The 19,172-nt window shown below is 33.0% G+C and overlaps 1 protein-coding gene across 6 annotated transcripts in view; it reads left to right on the forward strand.

Moving 5' to 3' along the window:
* Positions 1-19,172, forward strand: part of eya1 (EYA transcriptional coactivator and phosphatase 1) — a 92,836-nt gene that overhangs the window by 58,435 nt on the left and 15,229 nt on the right. For all 6 annotated transcript variants that reach the window (XM_056450420.1, XM_056450422.1, XM_056450421.1 and 3 more), the window contains one exon: positions 1,133-1,222. In XM_056450420.1, the coding sequence (XP_056306395.1) occupies positions 1,133-1,222 (90 nt within the window). The remainder of the gene's footprint in view (positions 1-1,132; positions 1,223-19,172) is intronic.

The following is a 19,172-nucleotide window of genomic DNA, read 5'->3' on the forward strand; positions in this document are numbered from 1 at the left end:
ATACACATTTACACAAATAAATAGACTCAATGATGTGCTAAAAATCTGCGGATTTCTGAGCACACAGATTCCATGTGAGCCTACCTAAATATTTTGTGATATAATAATAGTAATATTGAAATATTCATATGATTTATTTACAGTACAGTTTGTAAAGTAATATTTTCTGTCTTTTAGTAGATCTACTGTACATGAGTGACTTGCTTTGTTTACCAAATAAGTGCGTCTAATTGGATTTGCATTGTATACATTAAATAAAAGTAAAAATTTTTTACTTTAAAAGTAATTTATTTCATATATTAAGTTTTAGTTACAATACTCCTAAAATCATTTCACAAAAATCAGCAGATTTTCCGTAGTCCGCAGATTCTGTCTGGTCTTACCGCTAGGTATTAAAATAATAATGTGATTTATGAAAACATAGCCGGTGTGCTGTGTCATTTCAAAACTGTTAAAATAACGGTGTCTTTTGACATTCAAAAATTGCCACAGATTTCCTGTTAGGGTTGGGTTTAGGGGCAGGGGTAGGGTAAGGCAATATAGATTGCAAAAGTATCTGTTAATTAATAGATTTATGCATCTTATGATTTTTATTTTCATGTATTTATTCTTTTGAATGGCATTATGTGACCTTTATCTTTACTTAAAAAACTTTTAAACATTGAAAAAGTGACTTTTATTGACATTTGTAATAGTTTGAAGTAATATACAGTATTGCCTGGGTTGGTATTGCAAACTATGATACAAAATCTATCTATCTATCTATCTATCTATCTATCTATCTATCTATCTATCTATCTATCTATCTATCTATCTATCTATCTATCTATCTATCTATCTATCTATCTATCTATCTATCTATCTATCTATCTATCTATCTATCTATCTATCCATCTATCCATCCATCCATCCATCCATCCATCCATCCATCCATCCATCCATCCATCCATCCATCCATCTGCGGTGCTAATGATATAGAAAAAGAAAGAAAGAAAGAAAGAAAGAAATAGAAAAATTAAAGCATGAAATGAATCATATTAGGCCTGAATAGTAGGCCTTTCTTTATTCTTTATTTGAAGTATAATCAATTATTGGGTATGATTTTTAATATTATTATTATTATTTATTTCAGGATCCACCAACGTCTGTGTCATTGGGACTAAGAATGGAAGAGATGATCTTCAACTTGGCTGACACGCATTTCTTCTTTAACGACTTGGAAGTAGGTCTATCATTTTTTTGTTGTTGTTATCTATGCTTTTTAAGAGGGGGATTCCCTTTTCTTTTACACCTCACCCCCTACGAAGCTCACCGCCAGCCTCCAAACACTGTGATTACTTCAGCAGCCTTGCTTTCTTAGCGGCCATATTTAAAAGCCAGCCCCAAGATGTGGATAAGTCACAACAGAGTGTATACATTACATTACGAGCACAAGAGCAGTCCATTAAAGTTTAAGCCATAGCATCAACAACTATTTAATAGCAGGGTGCCTATTTCTCGCTAACGTCCCTCAGTGGTGAAGTATTACCTCGGAGCCCATGGGACACTATGAATTTTACATGCCCTGTCAGGCTTCCCGTCCTGCACCCACCGCCGGCCCACCCCTCCCTTCCCCGCCGTCCAGGCCAATTTGTCAGCTTCTAATATTTCTGAACGTACTCTTACTGTCTGCGTGTCGTGCTGTGTGCTCCGTGTCTCTGTCCGTTTGGGCCGCAGACTCTCGGTCACGGTCTGCTCTGCCCGCTCGGCCTGATTCATGTCGGATCAGTGTAAAATCTGCCCCTGGGGGCTGTTATTGAGAAGCTATCTAGGTGTCTGTTTGCCCCGCCTGGTGAGGGCTGAAAACGTGACCGGCGGGGTCACTTCTTCTCATGATTGGCAGTGCTCCATGTGTTCATAGCAGTGGAGTTCAGTTTGACCAGATCTGGTGTTGCTTGAAAGCTACAACATCATTTAGTGGTTTGAACTTGTGAGGCTTGTTAAAATAACTTCAGGTCTGAAACAATATGCACCGCGAAGGGATTGAGCAAATCTGCTTTGTCAAAAAATCATTTTGATTATTCCAAAGCCTGAAGTGAAGGATTTAAAAGAAGTTGTTGACTGAAAATCAGTTAAAGTACTAAGATTTAGTTCTGGTGAAAGCATTCTGAATTATTTGTTCACAACCTGATATACAGTGCTCAGCAAAATTGAGCACAACCCATTTTAAAAATGAATATTTTTTTTTCCATTTCTCAGTGAATATAGGCAATGTATTTTGGTTAATATAATCAAAACAGATCTATTAAAAATTTTATTAAAATATTAAAATAATATTTTAGTCACCAAACATATTTAGAAATTGAAAGATAATACAATTAAATTCAAGCTAAATATTGCAAAAAAAATTACAACCTACAAAACATAAAATACTTTTTTACATTTTTTAGCTTTTTATGATTATTCCTTTTTTTTAAATTCATATTTAATATTTTTCTCTAACATATACATTTGGGTGTACTAGTTTTTAGACCATTATTGTAAGTTATTTTTTTAGATAAGCTCCAGATTTGGCTTCAGTACTGACTAATCTAATGTATATGCACAAACATAATATTGTATGGCTTCCTAATAAAAATATAATTTAAAAGATAGATTTGTGAGGGTTTTCTTATATATGTTGAGCACTGTAGTTCTTAATATTCAAGCTTACTGTTTCATTTTTTTTTAAATGTGAATTTACACTGTAAAATGTTGTTATTTACATTACTTAAAAAGTTAGTAAACCCATTGCCTTAAAAGTTGACTTTACTTAAAAAACTGAAAAAACATTAAAGTCGAGTTAACGTCATATTTATGATTATTATAGTTAATTTACTAAAAAAGAAATAAGACAATGGGTTTCCTCGCATTTTTTAAGCAAAGTCAGCTAATCATTTTTACAGTGTATAAGGTTTAGCAAGTGAACAGTCATTCAGTATTATTCTAAATGTTGTGATGTTTTTTTCCCTGATATATATATATGTATATTTTTTCCCAATTTCTGTTTAACGGAGAGAAGATTTTTTCAACATTTCTAAACATAATAGTTTTAATAACAAATTTCTAATAACCGATTTATTTTATCCTTGCCATGATGACAGTATATTATTTTTTCCTAGATGTTTTTACAAGATACTAATACTCAGCTTAAAGTGCAATTTAAAGGCTTAACTAGGTTAAAGTTTAGGTATAGGCAAATCATTGTATAAGGATGATTTCTTTTATAGACAGTCTGAAAAAAGTATTACTTTAGAGGGCTAATAATACTGACCTTAAAATCCTTTAAAAAATAAAATGTATCTTTATTCTAGCTGAAATAAAACAAACAAGACTTTCCCCAGAAGAAAAAAACATTATAGGAAATACTGTGAAAAATTCCTTGCTCTGTTAAACATCCTTTGGTAAATATTAGAAAAATTCAAAGGAGGGCTAATAATTCTGATTTCAACTCTCTCTATATAAACATAAAGTAGCTTTATATTATTAAATCAGTACTTTTATATATAAAGTAAACATAAAGTAGTTTTATATAATTAATTGTTTTACAAGTGGGCCACTTGCTGGACTGAAGTAGCCAGATTTTATTGATTTTTATTTAGAAATTTGTCATTCTAGTACCATTTTTATTAAATTGCTTTATATAGCATGACAGCGTGACAGAGAATACAAAGGTATTACTGTTAGCCTCAGCAACTGCAGAAACTTGCTTTTATTCAGTCTGAGCCTCTAAATGAAATGTAGGTGTGTTTCCCTACTCGGGTATGAGCTGTGACCTCATTTAAATGTGATGTGCACAAAATAAATAAATAAATAATAATAAAATATATATTAAGGCTTAAAAACTTATTATGCTAAATTATTACATTTGGGGTTTAAAAGAACATTCATCAAACTTCCTTTAGTGTTCCACAGCCCGAATGACTGATTTCTGACTGAACCACTCTTTAAGTAGCAGAACTAAGAGAACCCACCCCGAGCCCAGACTCCGCTGGCGAGCCGCTTTCCCTCATCCCCGAACCCGACACCGCTGACCCATTGATTTTCCTCAGTGTCCCGCTCGTGGCTGACCCCGCAGAGGAGGAAATGTTTTGTTTGATACTTAAGTGTGAGGAGAACTGTTGCGAGACTGCCAAGTCTCATTAGTCAACGGCCTCGCTCCGCTTTTCCTGCCACGAAAACCAGGGAGAAAGAAAATGTTTGTGCTGCCCGAGACATTCGACTGACGTGGAGATTCCAATCGCACTCATCTTGATCAAAGTTAATTGGCACCAATTGCCTGTTAAATATTTCCGTATGTTTGGCTACACTAGATTGTGCCCACTACACTTTGTATAATGGATTTGCCCTCTGTAAAAAAAAATAGAAATCTGACAGTTTTGTGACAAAGCTTAAATGTGGCTTTTTCACAACATCTGTCCTGTATTTTGCTTTCGTTTCATGTGTTTAAACCGCTCGCGTATGATTCGCCTGTCGAGGCATCTTGTAAAATGATTGGATTGTGCAACGTGCAGTTTTTCCCTTCTGCTGTATCTCAGCAACGGAATTATTACATTTGGTCTTGACACTTTAAAGCTAAGGACCTTTCTCTTAAAAATCCCAATGTTTTCTTTGAACTCAAACTGAGTATTTAGTTTGAAAACAGCACAGAATTGTGAGCTGTAAATAATATGCATTTGAGACCTTGGAGAAATGCACATGCTCGGTCTAATTTAGTCAAAACCAGAAAGGGATTTCCCTCTGGCTTTGTGCATGCAGATGTCTAATGGTGATTGGTGATTGTCAACTGTGTAACTTTCACAAATGTGCGCGACGGACAGCCGGTGGGTACCAGAAATACACCATCAGCCTTTTGCTTTCTGCCCACGAAAAGCTTATAAATATCAGTATTAATCCACATGGATACATTTTCTTGTGCTCACATCCTGGTTGATTAAAATGTTGGCGCGTGTTGGTGATTTGTGGGCTCATGTTGCATTGTGTATTGCAGTCGTTGGATTGTGTGCAGTATTTGTCTGCCGTTCCGCCTGTTGTCTTGCACCTGTGTGGGATTGTAGATATATTCTGATAATTACTGCTGAATATTGATATATTGAGGAATGCATTGGAAAGGAAGAGGGATTTACTTCACACAAGCTCGCACAGATATCTACACACACACTACTGTGACCTCACAAATGCTTAAATACACAGACATCTTTTGAGACACTTTGGAGTCTTTTTCTTTCTTTCTATTTTGCTCATTTAATTATTGATATTTTACAATGACAGAATACATTTCATGCTTGTCAGCAATATGATCCTTGTATTGATTGCTGTATATTGATTCAGATTTCTTCACAAGAAAGATTTTAGTGGTTATTTTCAGGAACCACAAGTTTCATGCTAAAATTGAGTGTGCTTGGCCAGTGATTTTTTTAGATAAATAAAGTATATTTTAAATATTTGTTTATTGAAAAATGGCCATGGCCTTTTGTTCCTTTTATTTTATCTCTTCCTTAAAAATTTTAAAATATATTATTTTAAAAAGTTGACCATACATATTGTGATGGATTTGTTAAAATAATAATATTTAAAATAAAATTATAAAAATAATAATAATTATTATTATTTTTTTATTATTATAGTTATTTATTTTTATTATTGGATTTGGATTTTTGCTCACTTTGGATTTAGATTTATTGGTAATAATTGACTTTTTGTCTCACCAAGGTTGTTTTTATTGTTTCAAAGTACAATCTAATGTAACTGTTTAGTATTTTAAATTATTTAAAGGTTTAATTTATTTACAGTGATAAAGTGTGTCTCTTAATATTGTTGTGGAAATCATGATTTTTAGCATCCTTTGATTAATACAAAGTTTAAACAAACAGGATTAATTTAAAATAAAAATATTTTATAATTTTTTTCAAAATCTCATTACAGTCTCATTTGGACACTAAATATTGTTATTTATTTATTTATTTATTTATTGTTTATTATTTTTTATGTTAATGGTAATGTTAATCGAATGTTATTTTTTTACTTAAAATATATTCTATTGTCATACTATAAGATATAAATTTATATAAAATTAAACAACATACTGTATGTATTATGACATGCACCTAAAATGTGAAGGTATAAATAATCAAACTAAATTTATTATTATTTTTTAAATGATTAAATACAGTTGAAGTCAGAATTATTATCCCCCTTTGATTTTTTTTTTTTAAATATTTCCCAAATTACGTTTAACAGAGCAAGGACATTTTCACAGTATGTCTGATAATTTTTTTTCTTCTGTAGAAAGTCTTATTTGCATTTACATTTTAAGGTGAAAATTATTAGCCTCTTTAAGCAATTTTTTTTCCCGATAACCTACAGAACAAACCATCCTTAAACAATAACTTGCCCAATTACCCTAACCTCCCTAGTTAACCTAATTAACCTAGTTAAGCCTTTAAATGCCACTTTAAGCTGTACAGAAGTGTCTTGGAAAATATCTAGTAAAATATTATTTACTGTCATCATGGCAAAAATAAAATAAATCAGTTAGAAGTGAGTTATTAAAACTATTATGTTTAGAAATGTGTTGAAAAAAAATCTGCTCTCCGTTAAACAGAAATTGGGAAAAATAAACAGGGGGGCTAATAATTCAGGGGGGCTAATAATTCTGACTTCAACTGTACCTCTTGCTGAGAGATTGCTAAAAATGTGTGATATGATGTATAAAAATGTAAAAATTATTTACCTAAATTTACAGCTTAATTTACAACTTCAATTTTATTGAAATATTAAGTTATTTTAGAGCACAAAATCACAAAAAAAACACAAATAAAATATGTCCACAAAGCAAGCACACATTAAAGATAAGTACAGAAAGCTCAGTTGGCATCACTCTCTTTGGTTATACCACAACTCAAATCTGCCATTGCTTCAGCTCGTGCCATACTTAGTGTGCAGTATACCTTGAGATGTTTTTTGGGGATGAAAGCATTCTTGTGTGTTGGGTGAGAGGTGGAGTGCGGGTTGCTGTGTGGGAATGTGCGTCTCTGGAGGGCCGAACTGTGCTCCCTCACAGCGGGGAAGAGCCATGGCTCGCCGGGAGAGAAAACAACACAGAGCGTCTGCGGGACACAACTCTTCTCCTGGCTCTGCTGAGAGAGGAACGGTTTCAATTATCCCTGGCTGTACCTCCGCACATGCATACCTGAGGCAGAGCCATTGGTGACACCACAAATGAGACCTTTTTAGCACCTCCAGGTTGGGGTTGGGATTGAGACAAAATTATTACTGCAATTTATTATTATTATTATTATTTATTTATTTATTTATTTTTTTATTTTTATATATATATATATATATATATATATATATATATATATATATATATATATATATATATATTTTTTTTTTTTTTTTTTTTTTTTTTTTTTTTTTTTTGGTGGGGAAATTTTGAGTTTTGAGCTTATTTATTATTATTCACTTTTTAAAATACAAAAAAAGTGTATTAATATTAAGATTTAATACAATTTAATGTAAGCATTTTCTATTTTAAAACATCATTCATTGATTTTTCTTTGGCTTAATCCTTTTATTCATCAGGGATCGCCACAGCAGAATGAACTAAATTATCCTAATTATCCAGCATAAGTTTTACACAGCGGATACTCTTCCAGCTGAAACATCCATACATACTCAGACACACTCATACACTATGAGCAATTTACTAATCTCTCATGATGTTTTTTTTTTCATAAATTTTTTTTTTAATCTACCATCTTTCCAATGCAATTCAACCATCATAAACTGCAAAAACAATTAACTATAACTATTAGGGATGCTCCGATCGATCGGTCGAAGATCAGTATCGGCTGATAATAACATTTCATGACTCGATTGGTACTCGCTGTTCTGGCCGATCTCAAGAATCGATCGCAAGTGTGATTGCTTATGATGAAGTTGTATGTTTTTCACAACATTTGCAAGTTTATTAAAACCTGGCTGGAAATATAAAAAAAATAAAAACACTTCAAAATTAACTTTTTGTATTATACGTACTTATTGCAATAAGCAGAATAGACCTATTTTTTGTAGTAAGTAAGTAATTGATTTATAGGTGTGCATTTTTAATCTTACAAAATGTTTGTCGTGTCCACACTAAATGGTTATAAAAGACATGTTTAAGGGATTTTATGCAACAACCTTATTTTAGGTTCTCTTAGGTTATAGGAGAAGCGCCACCTAAGTATCATACTTGGATTGAAAAGGTGCTTTATGCAATGGTGCAGTTATATAAAGCTTGAAGCATCAGAATCGGTACAGGGTATCGACCAACCACCATGACAAGGTGTCGATACTCTGTATCGGCTGCAAAAATCCTGATCGGAACATCCCTAATATCTATAACACTTGTTACATTTGGAAACAATTTTAAATATGTTCTGTTTTCAGTATTAAATTAAGTTTTAAAACCTTATTTTTTATTATTTTCAAGCTCATTTTTAAGTTGATTCAACTGTTCGTCTGTTTTTTGGGGGTTTTTTAGCTATAGAAAGACGACTTGAAAATTCTCGATTTGTTTGTATTTTTTGTTGATGGGCAACTTGTAAGTAACATTTCTTTTGCCCTGTAAACTACTGATTACATTTAAAAATGTTGTATTTTTTTACACAAAATGGTGCCATACTGTACTTTATATAAACCAGTTTATTGAGATCCAATCACATGATTGGAAATTGGGCCCGATCACTTGATTTCAGACTCAATCGGAATCAGATGTTACCTCCTGATCAGGACTCGAATATACAGTGGAAGTCAGAATTATTAGCCCCCCTGAATTATTAGACCCCCTGTTTATTTTTCCCCCAATTTCTGTTTAGTGGAGAAAAGATTTTTTCAACATATTTCTAAACATAATAGTTTTAACAACTCATCTCTAATAACTGATTTATCTTATCTTTGCCATGATGACAGTAAATAATATTTTACTAGATAGTTTTCAAGGCACTTCTATGCAGCTTAAAGTGACATTGAAAGGCTAGGTTAATTAGGTCAACTAGACAGGTTAGGGTAATTAGGCAAGTTATTGTCCAACGATGGTTTGTTCTGTAGACATTCGGAAAAAAAAAATTAGCTTGAAGGGGCTAATAATTTTCACCTTAAAATGGATTTAAAAAAATTAAAAACTGTTTTTATTCTAGCTGAAATAAAACAAATAATACTTTCTCCAGAGTAAAAAAATATTATCAGACATACTGTGAAAATTTTCTTGCTCTGTTAAACATAATTTGGGAAATATTTAAAAAAGAAAAATTCTCAATTTTTTTTTTAACACATCTATAGTTTTACGGTGGCACAGAGTTAGACCTCTTTCTTGACACACAGAAACAGCAACGCGTGCGGCATGACATCACTTTGTTGCAGAGACGTTATTGGTTAAATGCTGGCAAAGTAGAACACGGATGCAGCTTAAAGCAGAAAGTGCGAGTATGTCTGCGGTCTGGAGGTTATTAGTTGATGACGACAACATTGCCATAGCAAACTGTGAGATATGTAAACTTGGTATTGCCTACCAGGTATTTTAGGTTGAGGTGCTATTTGTTTTTATACTCGATTTTTTCATATTTACTGTTGCACTAAAGTCCAAAAGTGAAGAGTTTATGGTTTTTATTACTTGATTGCTCAAGCTACCTCACAGAAGTGATCTGTTTGTTAACAGAGTTGTTGAATGTTAAAATAAGGTGAATTGAATAAATATAAGGAACATCATGGATCTGTTTCTTTGCTCTTATTTATTCTTTTATGTATTTTAGAAGTATCGGATTGTGTTTCGCTATCGGTAAACACTTAAAATCAAATCCGACTCAAAAATCGGATCAGAATACCCCTACCATTTATATATACATATTTATGCAACCTCAAAAAAAACACTCAGTTTAGAACCATTAAGAAATATATATTTAATTGAATATTCCTCATTTAAAACAAATCCTTGTTTTTCATTCATTCATTCATTCATTCATTTTCCTTCAGCTTAATCCCTTTATTTATCAGTGGTTGCCACAGCGGAATGAATAGCCAATTTATCCAGAATATATTTTATGCAGCAGATGCTCTTCGAGCCGCAACCCAGCACTGAGAAACGCCCAGTGTTCACATACATACACTACGGCCAGTTTAGTTTATTCAATTCACCTATAGCGCATCTCTTTGAACTGTGGGGGAAACTGGAGCACCCAAAGGAAACCCATGCAAACACAGAGAGAACATGCAAACTCCAAACAGAAACGCCAACTGACCCAGCTGAGACTCGAACCAGCGACCTTCTTGCTCTGAGGCGACAGTGATCCTTGTTTTTATATATTTGAAAATGTTATTTAATTTTTGAAATGTTTTAGCTCCTCCAAATTGCAAGGTGCTCCGCTTACCAGTTTACAACTGAGATTGAGTATTTTTTTATTATTGCAATTCATGACATTTTACCACCAACTCTTACCATTTTACCTCCAGCTCTATCTTTCCAGCGCAATTCAGCTATCTTACTTTTCAATTTTCCTCTGGTTTGTTTCGGTAGATTGCTTTGTTATTTAATACAGAGTATTTCTGGCCAATACCACAAGCAAATGTTCCATCAAAATTCCTCAAGCTCCTTGGACCAAACCAAAATAGAGGAGTGACTCTCTTTTGAAAGTGAAATAAGTCATTATCATAACTTTCCCTGCGCGTGCTGTGTGTGTGTGTTGGATTGAGTGTGTTTTTTACATCTAGACGCAGGTAGTGTCTTTTGGCTGTCGGGGCCCTGAAAGTCCCCAGACAGGAGCCCTGATGTGTTTTGGAATGACTAAAGAGAGAATGGAGAGCTTTTAATGTCAGTCTGTGTATCTCTACTCAGCATCAACCCTCTTTTTTTCTTTTTTTTTTTTTTTTTTTTTTACCCAGCAGCCCTCAGTAATGGGGCCTAAAAGCAATAAGGGCTGTGGAAAATGTGGTGTTACAAACTATGTGGTGACAAATGATGGTTTAGACGCTCATTCTTGTGGAGGAATACAGAGCGTTTCTTTTATTGAAGCAACATTGTGTTTTAAATTAAGGTTCAAAATCTAGCCATCGTTTGATATGCTGATATATCTTGAAATTGTTATTATATTAACAAAGGCATGTTTTCGCTTTTTTTCCTGTCTGGGTGAAGTTTTGTTTTAACTGGCATCAAAGCTGTAAGGTAGAAATGCAGTGCAACATTTGGCTCTTGGATTTGTGTGTTGATGTGTCGGACCATGTTTGACCAAATTCAAGTAATATTTTGTATCTTCTCTCTGTCATACTGAATTGCAGGATCTGGGTTTGTGGGATATAAAGGAATACTTCTTAATTTGCTATTTGTTTTGTATTTGTAATTTTAGAACAAATATTGATATAAGAATAAACTTTTTTTTTTTAATTCAGTTTTTTCAGCTTTACAGAGCCCTCAAAATATGATTAACCTTGTGCAAGAGATATGCATGTTGTAATTATTTAGACATTTTAATCTCATTTGCATTAGTTTACATCAGTTTTATTTATTAACTTTATAAAACAAATCTAATTCCTTTTTTTGCCACAATATTAGATTATTTATTTATTTATTTATTTATTTATTTATTTATTTATTTATTTATTTATTTATTTATTTATTTATTTATTTATTTTCTTATTTATTCAATTGTATTTTTTTATTTCGTTTATTTATTTATATTTATTTATTTATTTTGAGTATGTATTTTAATTATATTTAATCATATTGTTGTATTCGTAATTGTTACAATTATTTTATTTATGTATTTAAATTAAACACTTATTTATTTATTTTCATTTATTTTTAGATTTTTTTGTATTTATTTATTTATTCATTCATTTATTTTGATTAATCATATTTTGGTATTCATTATTTTTACAATTATTATAAATAAGTAAAAAATAAAATAGAAATAAAATCATTGTAAGTATAAGAACACAATATGCTGGAAGTCAGGGGGGAAAAAGACTTTTCAAATGTTCATTAACATCAAACACTGTAATTTTTTTTTCAGAAGAAAGCAAATAATATGTTCTTAAGAACAGTTTTTAAACATTCTTACAACCATATTAAAACATTTCTTAAGAAAAGAAATAGAAATCAATTTCTCTCCTCTGCGCTTTCCCGTCTTGATATGAGAAAGTGTGAAAAGCCTCGATTTTAGCAAAGTCTCGCTTCCAGAGAGCTTTGTTTTTTCTCGGCTGTTTGAATTCCAGGACTGTTCAAGCACAAACTGTGGATTGGAATGAAGTGGGTTTGAAGAAGTTTCTTTGTTCTCCATATCCTGTGTCCGACCCACAGGTAAGCCTCTCTTCCCTCTTCCCCCTCTGCCTCTCTCACCCTTCGCGTGGGCCAACTGTGGTGGGAAAGTGAAGAGGGGGGCAAACACCGGGGTCACGAACCCCCCTCGCAGACGGGGGGATGACAGACCCTGCCAATGGAGTGGCAGCATTGAGAACCTGCGAACCATGGATTGGGCTTTTTCACATGGACTTAGCTTGTAGGCTTGGAGGAATGTTGTGATGATGGCTGTAATCACTCACACTGTGCCTTTGTTACCTGGACCGCTCACCTGTGTGGGGAAATGCTTCCTTTTCCAGATTGAGGCTTGATGGCTGCTTTCGAAGCACCAATTCATGAAGCTACCGAAGCTTTACCAGTGTTTTACTTCAAATGCTTCGGAGAGCATATCAAATTGGCAAGGTCACGTGATTATATGTAATATAATTCATTATGTGTAATTCATTATGATTAACCTTATGCCAGGGTCATTAGTCATTTTAATCTAGTTTGCATTAGTTTACATTTATTTTATATATTAAATGTATTTAAAAAACTTTTTTTTACTGCAGTATTAGATTGTTTTATTTATTTATTTATTTATTTGTTTGCTTATTTGTTTATTTGTTTATTTGTTTGTTTATTTGTTTGTTCAATTATTTAACTATTTATTTATTTTGATTATGTATTTGAATTACATTTAATCATATTTTTGCATTCAATACTATTACAATTATTTTAGAAGCACTGATTCATAAAGCTTCAAAACTTTTACCAATGTTTTGCTTCGAATTGGTGGTTCGGAGCGCATATCAAATGGGCAAGCTCATGGGGTTAATTAATTCAGTAAATACGTTATATTATTACTGTTTTGAAACGTTTCAAATATTTTATCGTTCTACATTGAGGACAAATGCAGGATCATTTAGATCGCCCCCTAGTGGTAATTCGCTGAACATATTTCTTTGTTTTTACCTCAGGATCAGTTTTACGAGTTTGTATACATTTTAGTGACACATTTGTAAAATAAATCATTTTAGTTCATATTTTCCTGTTATCTTGTTTAATTTAGCCCACAAGTGAACAAACATTTCCTTCAAAATTGATAGAATAATGCATATTATGCAAACACTCAATATTTAACGATATTAGACGATATGCTAAATGCTGCTGTGTGTTTGAAAAAGGTATTGGTTGCATTTACATGGTCTTGACCAGCAGTTGTTAGCAGCATGTGGTATATTTCGAACGCTTGAATCATTTTGCGAACAATTGGTTTAGTTTTTAAGCTATTAAGCTATTTTTAAGCTATTTTTAAGCTAGCTTTGCTGTCTTTCATTAGTTCACACTACTCCCGAGTTTGTTTGTTTTTTCAATGCTGCATGGTTCTGTTTTAGTTTGCAAACATTGGCATTGTGTTTTATTGTAGACAAATTCAAATGCAAAGTTTTGAGAACGAAGGAGTGGTTGATCACATTCGCTCCCTGATTGCCTGTTCTGGATCATTGTATGTTCCTCACTGATTCGACAAGATCAGATCTTTTGTTTCACTTTTATGAGTGCAAGTTCTGGATTTTAAAATGCCACAATGGTTATTTAATTTTTAGTAAACACAAATAAAAAGTAAATACAATATAGTTTTACATTAGTTTTCAATGATGTTGTACTCTTATCTGACTAAAAAATTTGTTGTTTCTGCATTTTGATGACAAAATCTGTGATCATGTTGTTGTTAACTTGCAGTCAAACAAACATACATGCATTTACAAAAGTTGAACTGTGAGGTTTATATGGTTGGTTGTAGAGTCTGTGCTGCCAAATGATGTTTTACCTGAATGCAAAAACATGAGTGAGCGCCTAGTTTCCAAAGAAAGATTCGCAATGTAGCATTTGATTGCTAAAATGTTCATAATGAGAGACGTTTACCTCTATTTAAATTGGGTGAGTACACTCCAGATCTATGTTGTTTTTAATGAATGCCATTATAATTAGGGCTTGATTTAGTGACTGTCTATACAGAATTTCCCATTTTATATTGTCCACTTTAAAATATTGGTAAAGAATATAAGGGTTAACTGCCATATTAAACACAATACACCAGACATATGTTGTTTATAACAAATACTGTAAGGAGTTGCGTATAAACTGAAATACAGTTTTGAACTATGATTATATAGATACATATATTTAATCTTGTTCTGTTCTCAAATTTGTTTATAGGCTATAATATTGAAGCTACTGTACTGTTTGCTTTTTGTAACTCTTTTCCATTGTGTGGAACAAGATTTTTTTTTGAAACTTCATGGAAACACCAGTATAGACAAGGACCATTTTTATTTTAAAACATTGCATTAAAGCATAAACAAGCTTTTTTAAGCGTAGTCTGAGATTTAGTGAAGTTTAGGGTCTTGCCCAAAGGTAAAGCCAGGGATGAAAGCCATCCTGAACTAAGCAGAAAAAAAAGGAGAACCAGAGGAAGCCAGGCAGAGTAATGCAATACGGATGTTTCCAGCTCAGGACGAGCGGGAACGTGAGGTTTGTAGTTTTGAATAATCATTTTCCTCTTTGACGTTCTGCAGCAGTGGCTTCTGTGCAGTCGGCAGCAAAGCCCTTCCTCTGGCCAACAGGAAGAATCAACCGGTCCGGCCTGATTGCTTAATGACAGATGCCAGGCGAACAAAGGAGGCTCTGATAGCTTTCAGAAATGAAAAGCTTTCTCTAGGCCTGGATAGTCAGAGGAGGAACTGAAAGGAAAATGAGAGCGAGTGAATTGAAATAGAGGAGAGCTGATTTCAAGGTGTTTATTTTGTCGTTTGCTAGGCTTCTCTTGCAGTTTCCCACACTCCCCACACACGTTTATAGGTTTATTTCTTCTACTGGGGACTTCTGATAGTTTAATGAATGAGAAAGGATCAAAAAAAGCTGATGAATTAAACAGAGACAAAGTGTTTGTGTTAGACGTAATTATGTAGGGATTGCAGAGGAGGATCTTTACACAGCCTACAGTAGGAACATCTGGTGTTGGTTATGAGCGATTGTAGGTTTGTAAGAAGCACTGCTTGGTGAACACAGGGAAGAAAAGACAAGAAAGAAAAGACAGAGGTTCTTACATTGGATTACACTAGGCTTTCATTACCATCTCAAAGTCAATGGCATTTATATATATATATATATATATATATATATATATATATATATATATATATATATATATATATATATATATAAATTTCTGTTTAATGGAGAGAAGATTTCTAATCTTTCCTAAACATAATTATTTTAATAACTAATTTCTTTTATATATGCCTGGATGACGTTAAATACTATTTTACTTGATATTTTTCAAAACACTAGAATTCGGCTTAAAGTGACATTTAAAGGTTTAACTAGGTTAATTAGGTTAACTAGGCAGTTTAGGGTAATTAGGCAAGTTATTGTATAATGATGCCTTATTCTGTAGATTATCGAAAATAAATAAAGCTTGAAGGGGCTAATAATTTTGGCCTTAAAATGGTTCAGAAAAAATGTAAAACTGCTTTTATTCTAGCCGAAATAAAACAAAACAGACTTTCTCTAGAAGAAAAAAATATATACTATCAGACATACTGTAAATTAATTTATTTATTTTTTCTTAAAAACATTTGAAATATATTATATGGCAAAATGTAAAAAAATATGCCTATATTACAAGATATATTATATTATATTATATTATATTATATTATATTATATTATATTATATTATATTATATTATATTATATTATATTATATTATATTATATTATATTACATAATATATTATATTTTTATACTAAATCTAGACAGGATTTTTATTATTTGCTGTAACTATCCCATTCCATTTATTCATTTTTACATTTATAAAATAAAATAAAAACATTGTATAAAAATATATTGTATAATATATATTTTAATATAATACATATTTTAGATCATAATAGCTGACAGTTATGTAATGGTTACATAAATATCCACATATTATAAGAAATCAGCTTGTTTTACAGAAGAAAAATGTATTGGTGGAAATATATTTTAACAACTGTCTTACTGCTTATTAATATTTGTAAAAATAAATAATATAATAAATATAAGACTTTTGTTATGCCACTATTTAAAAAACCTACTTTACAAATGTTGGCCTATATGTATATACTGTTTAAAATATTACTTAAAAATATACTTAACTTTGTATTTTATTGTTTCTAATTTCATTTTTAATATATACAATTTAATGATTTTTTTGTCATTTTTAATCGTATTATCATTTAGTGTAAAAGTTTACAGTACATAAAGTACACACAGGGTAGATTTCAGCTGTGGCAGGTTAGACAGACACTCCCACTAGCCACTTTGGCTGGTTGAAAATACTTTTTAAATTGTAGTTTTCTTATAAACAGGGTTTATCATTAAAGATGGCCCAATATTCATGCAAATGTGATCTTAGAATTGAGAAGCAGCACGTCTGACAAAGATAAGTTTGTTCACGCAAGCAAGGGAAAGTAGGTGAATACCGAATGAGAGGATGATCACTGACAGGTGATGTGATGTGCGCGACTGTTACAATGCGTGTGCGCTCCAGTTTACTTGCGCGACGCAACTGTGCCTAGAGGAAACGCAACTGGTGTGATCTGTTCTCTTTGAAATAGACTGGTGCAAAAGCGATGATGGTGCACCCACAGTCCAACTGCCTTCAAGAGCTTAAGATTTTAAGAATATATTCTTTTGTAAGCAGCAGTGGTTGCTGCTTTCGCTTTAATAATTTCTTTGAACAGATTATTAACAGCCCTATCATTAAGCGTGTGCGCATGATCATCCTTTCATTAATGTTAATGTTAATATGGTTTAATTTTCATCCTTTACAATAACCTTGATTTAATACGAGATTAACTTCCCATTTATGTGTAGTTAACTGGTGATCTGAGACCTTTAGCCAGGACAGATTACTTTGAATATTTTAGATACATGACAATAATTGTTTTTTAAATCTAAAAGTTTTGATGAATAAATGTGGCTAAAAATAATCATTTTTTTATTTTTGGTGTGGTCAGAGATAAGTTTGGTAAATCCTTAAATTTGAGCCCTGAAAACTCATGTGAAATAAAAAATAATTGCAATGTGACACAACCTATTTGCTCATGCACAATGATCAAGCTCATTCACAACACACACAAAAAACGAATGAGGTGGCATAACAGTAGTGAAAATGGTGATTGGCTAGTAATGTTGGATATCTAGTAGCCACAGTGATCGAAAAAGTTAATGTCAAGCCCTGAGTATATACAGTACACACAGTAATGATCCCTACCACTGGCTCAAGGGGAGCACGGGTCACAAAGTAATGCGGGGTTAAATTTAACACAGAGTTTTAAGGTATTTGCTCAGGGTTAACCATGGCATGCTTCCTGAGGTTTTCACCACAATGTCGGCAGACGTCTTCCTGGCAATTATTGAAAAAGTTTGCCGAAATACAGGAGAAACCATTTTTGCAGCATAAAAGTATTTTTTATTACAGTCAATATTTTTTTATTAAAAAAAAAACTGTGAAAGAATGTACGAAAAGTCTTATATTGTAGTGATTACCGTCTCTTATAGGCTAAAAAATGAAACCATTATGAAAGATATAAGAAGCACACAGGCGACGCAGTCACCTGTAAGAAGGTCGCTGGTTCGAGCCTCGGCTAGGTCAGTTGGCGTTTCTGTGTGGAGTATGCATGTTCTCCCTGCGTGCGCATGGGTAAGTTGGATAAGTTGGCAGTTCATTCCACTGTGGCAACCCTGGATTAATAAAGGGACTAAGCCGAAAAGGGAATGAATGATTAAGAAGCACACAGTGACTGCTAGCCAGTTTTAAGGAAAACATGACACAGTGGGGTCAGTTGTAACAGGGTGTTACAATTAAGCCACACACTGTTGGACACCAATTAAACCAACAAAATAATTTTTGGAATTTTGAGTGTAGAATTAATTTTTTTTTATTGCTAATAATGCAAATAAATGCATTGTATAACAATGGATAAATGGATAATAATGCAAATAGATTCAAATGTGTTTATCCAATAAACAAATAAATAAATAAATATACTGTGCTATGTAGAATAAAAAGAAATGAGCCAGTTACTGAGGAAATATACCTACAATTTAAAGCAAACAGAAATTAAAAATCTGCCTTTGTAAGCATGTGTTACAACTAACCCCTGTCTGTTACAACTTGCCCCGCAATTGGGTTAAATAGTAACATTTTTACTCCTGCCACTTTTGGCAATACTGCACAGAAACCATAGATCCGGCAGTCATAATTTCAGTGCTCATTTGTAAGAGCCTGTGTGTTGCTGATAAAAAAAATATGGTTTGTCTAACCTCATTACTTTGTTCATTATTTGACCAAAACCAAAAAGTGTTACTTTGTGCCCCACTCTCCCCTACCACAGAATTCTTGCAATATTTCCACCATCCCATCCTTTCAACACATCACCTTCTTGCAGATACCTTCAGCCACCCTTGAAATCAACCACATGCTGTACTTAAGTACTCAAAGCTGGCCCATCCTCGGTCATTAGGCTTAACGGTGTTTACGAGTGCTTAAGAAGCTGCTCTAATGAGTCTCATGAGTTACTGTAAGACATCAGGCCCCGGCGGCTCCATTAGGGCCCGGGTGCCGCTACCAGAGTGCCAGTCAAGTGGTTTATGTGGGCTCCAGCTGTGTGCAGTAATTGCTGGAGGTTGTGCATTCTTTCTCTGCCCTCACTTTCATCCCGGAGGTCTGGAAGCCCGCAAACATGACTGTTAATTGTGTGTCGTAATAACCAGCGAATTAAAAGGC

Source organism: Danio aesculapii, chromosome 24, assembly GCF_903798145.1.
Source record: "Danio aesculapii chromosome 24, fDanAes4.1, whole genome shotgun sequence".
Taxonomy (NCBI): Eukaryota; Metazoa; Chordata; class Actinopteri; order Cypriniformes; family Danionidae; genus Danio; species Danio aesculapii.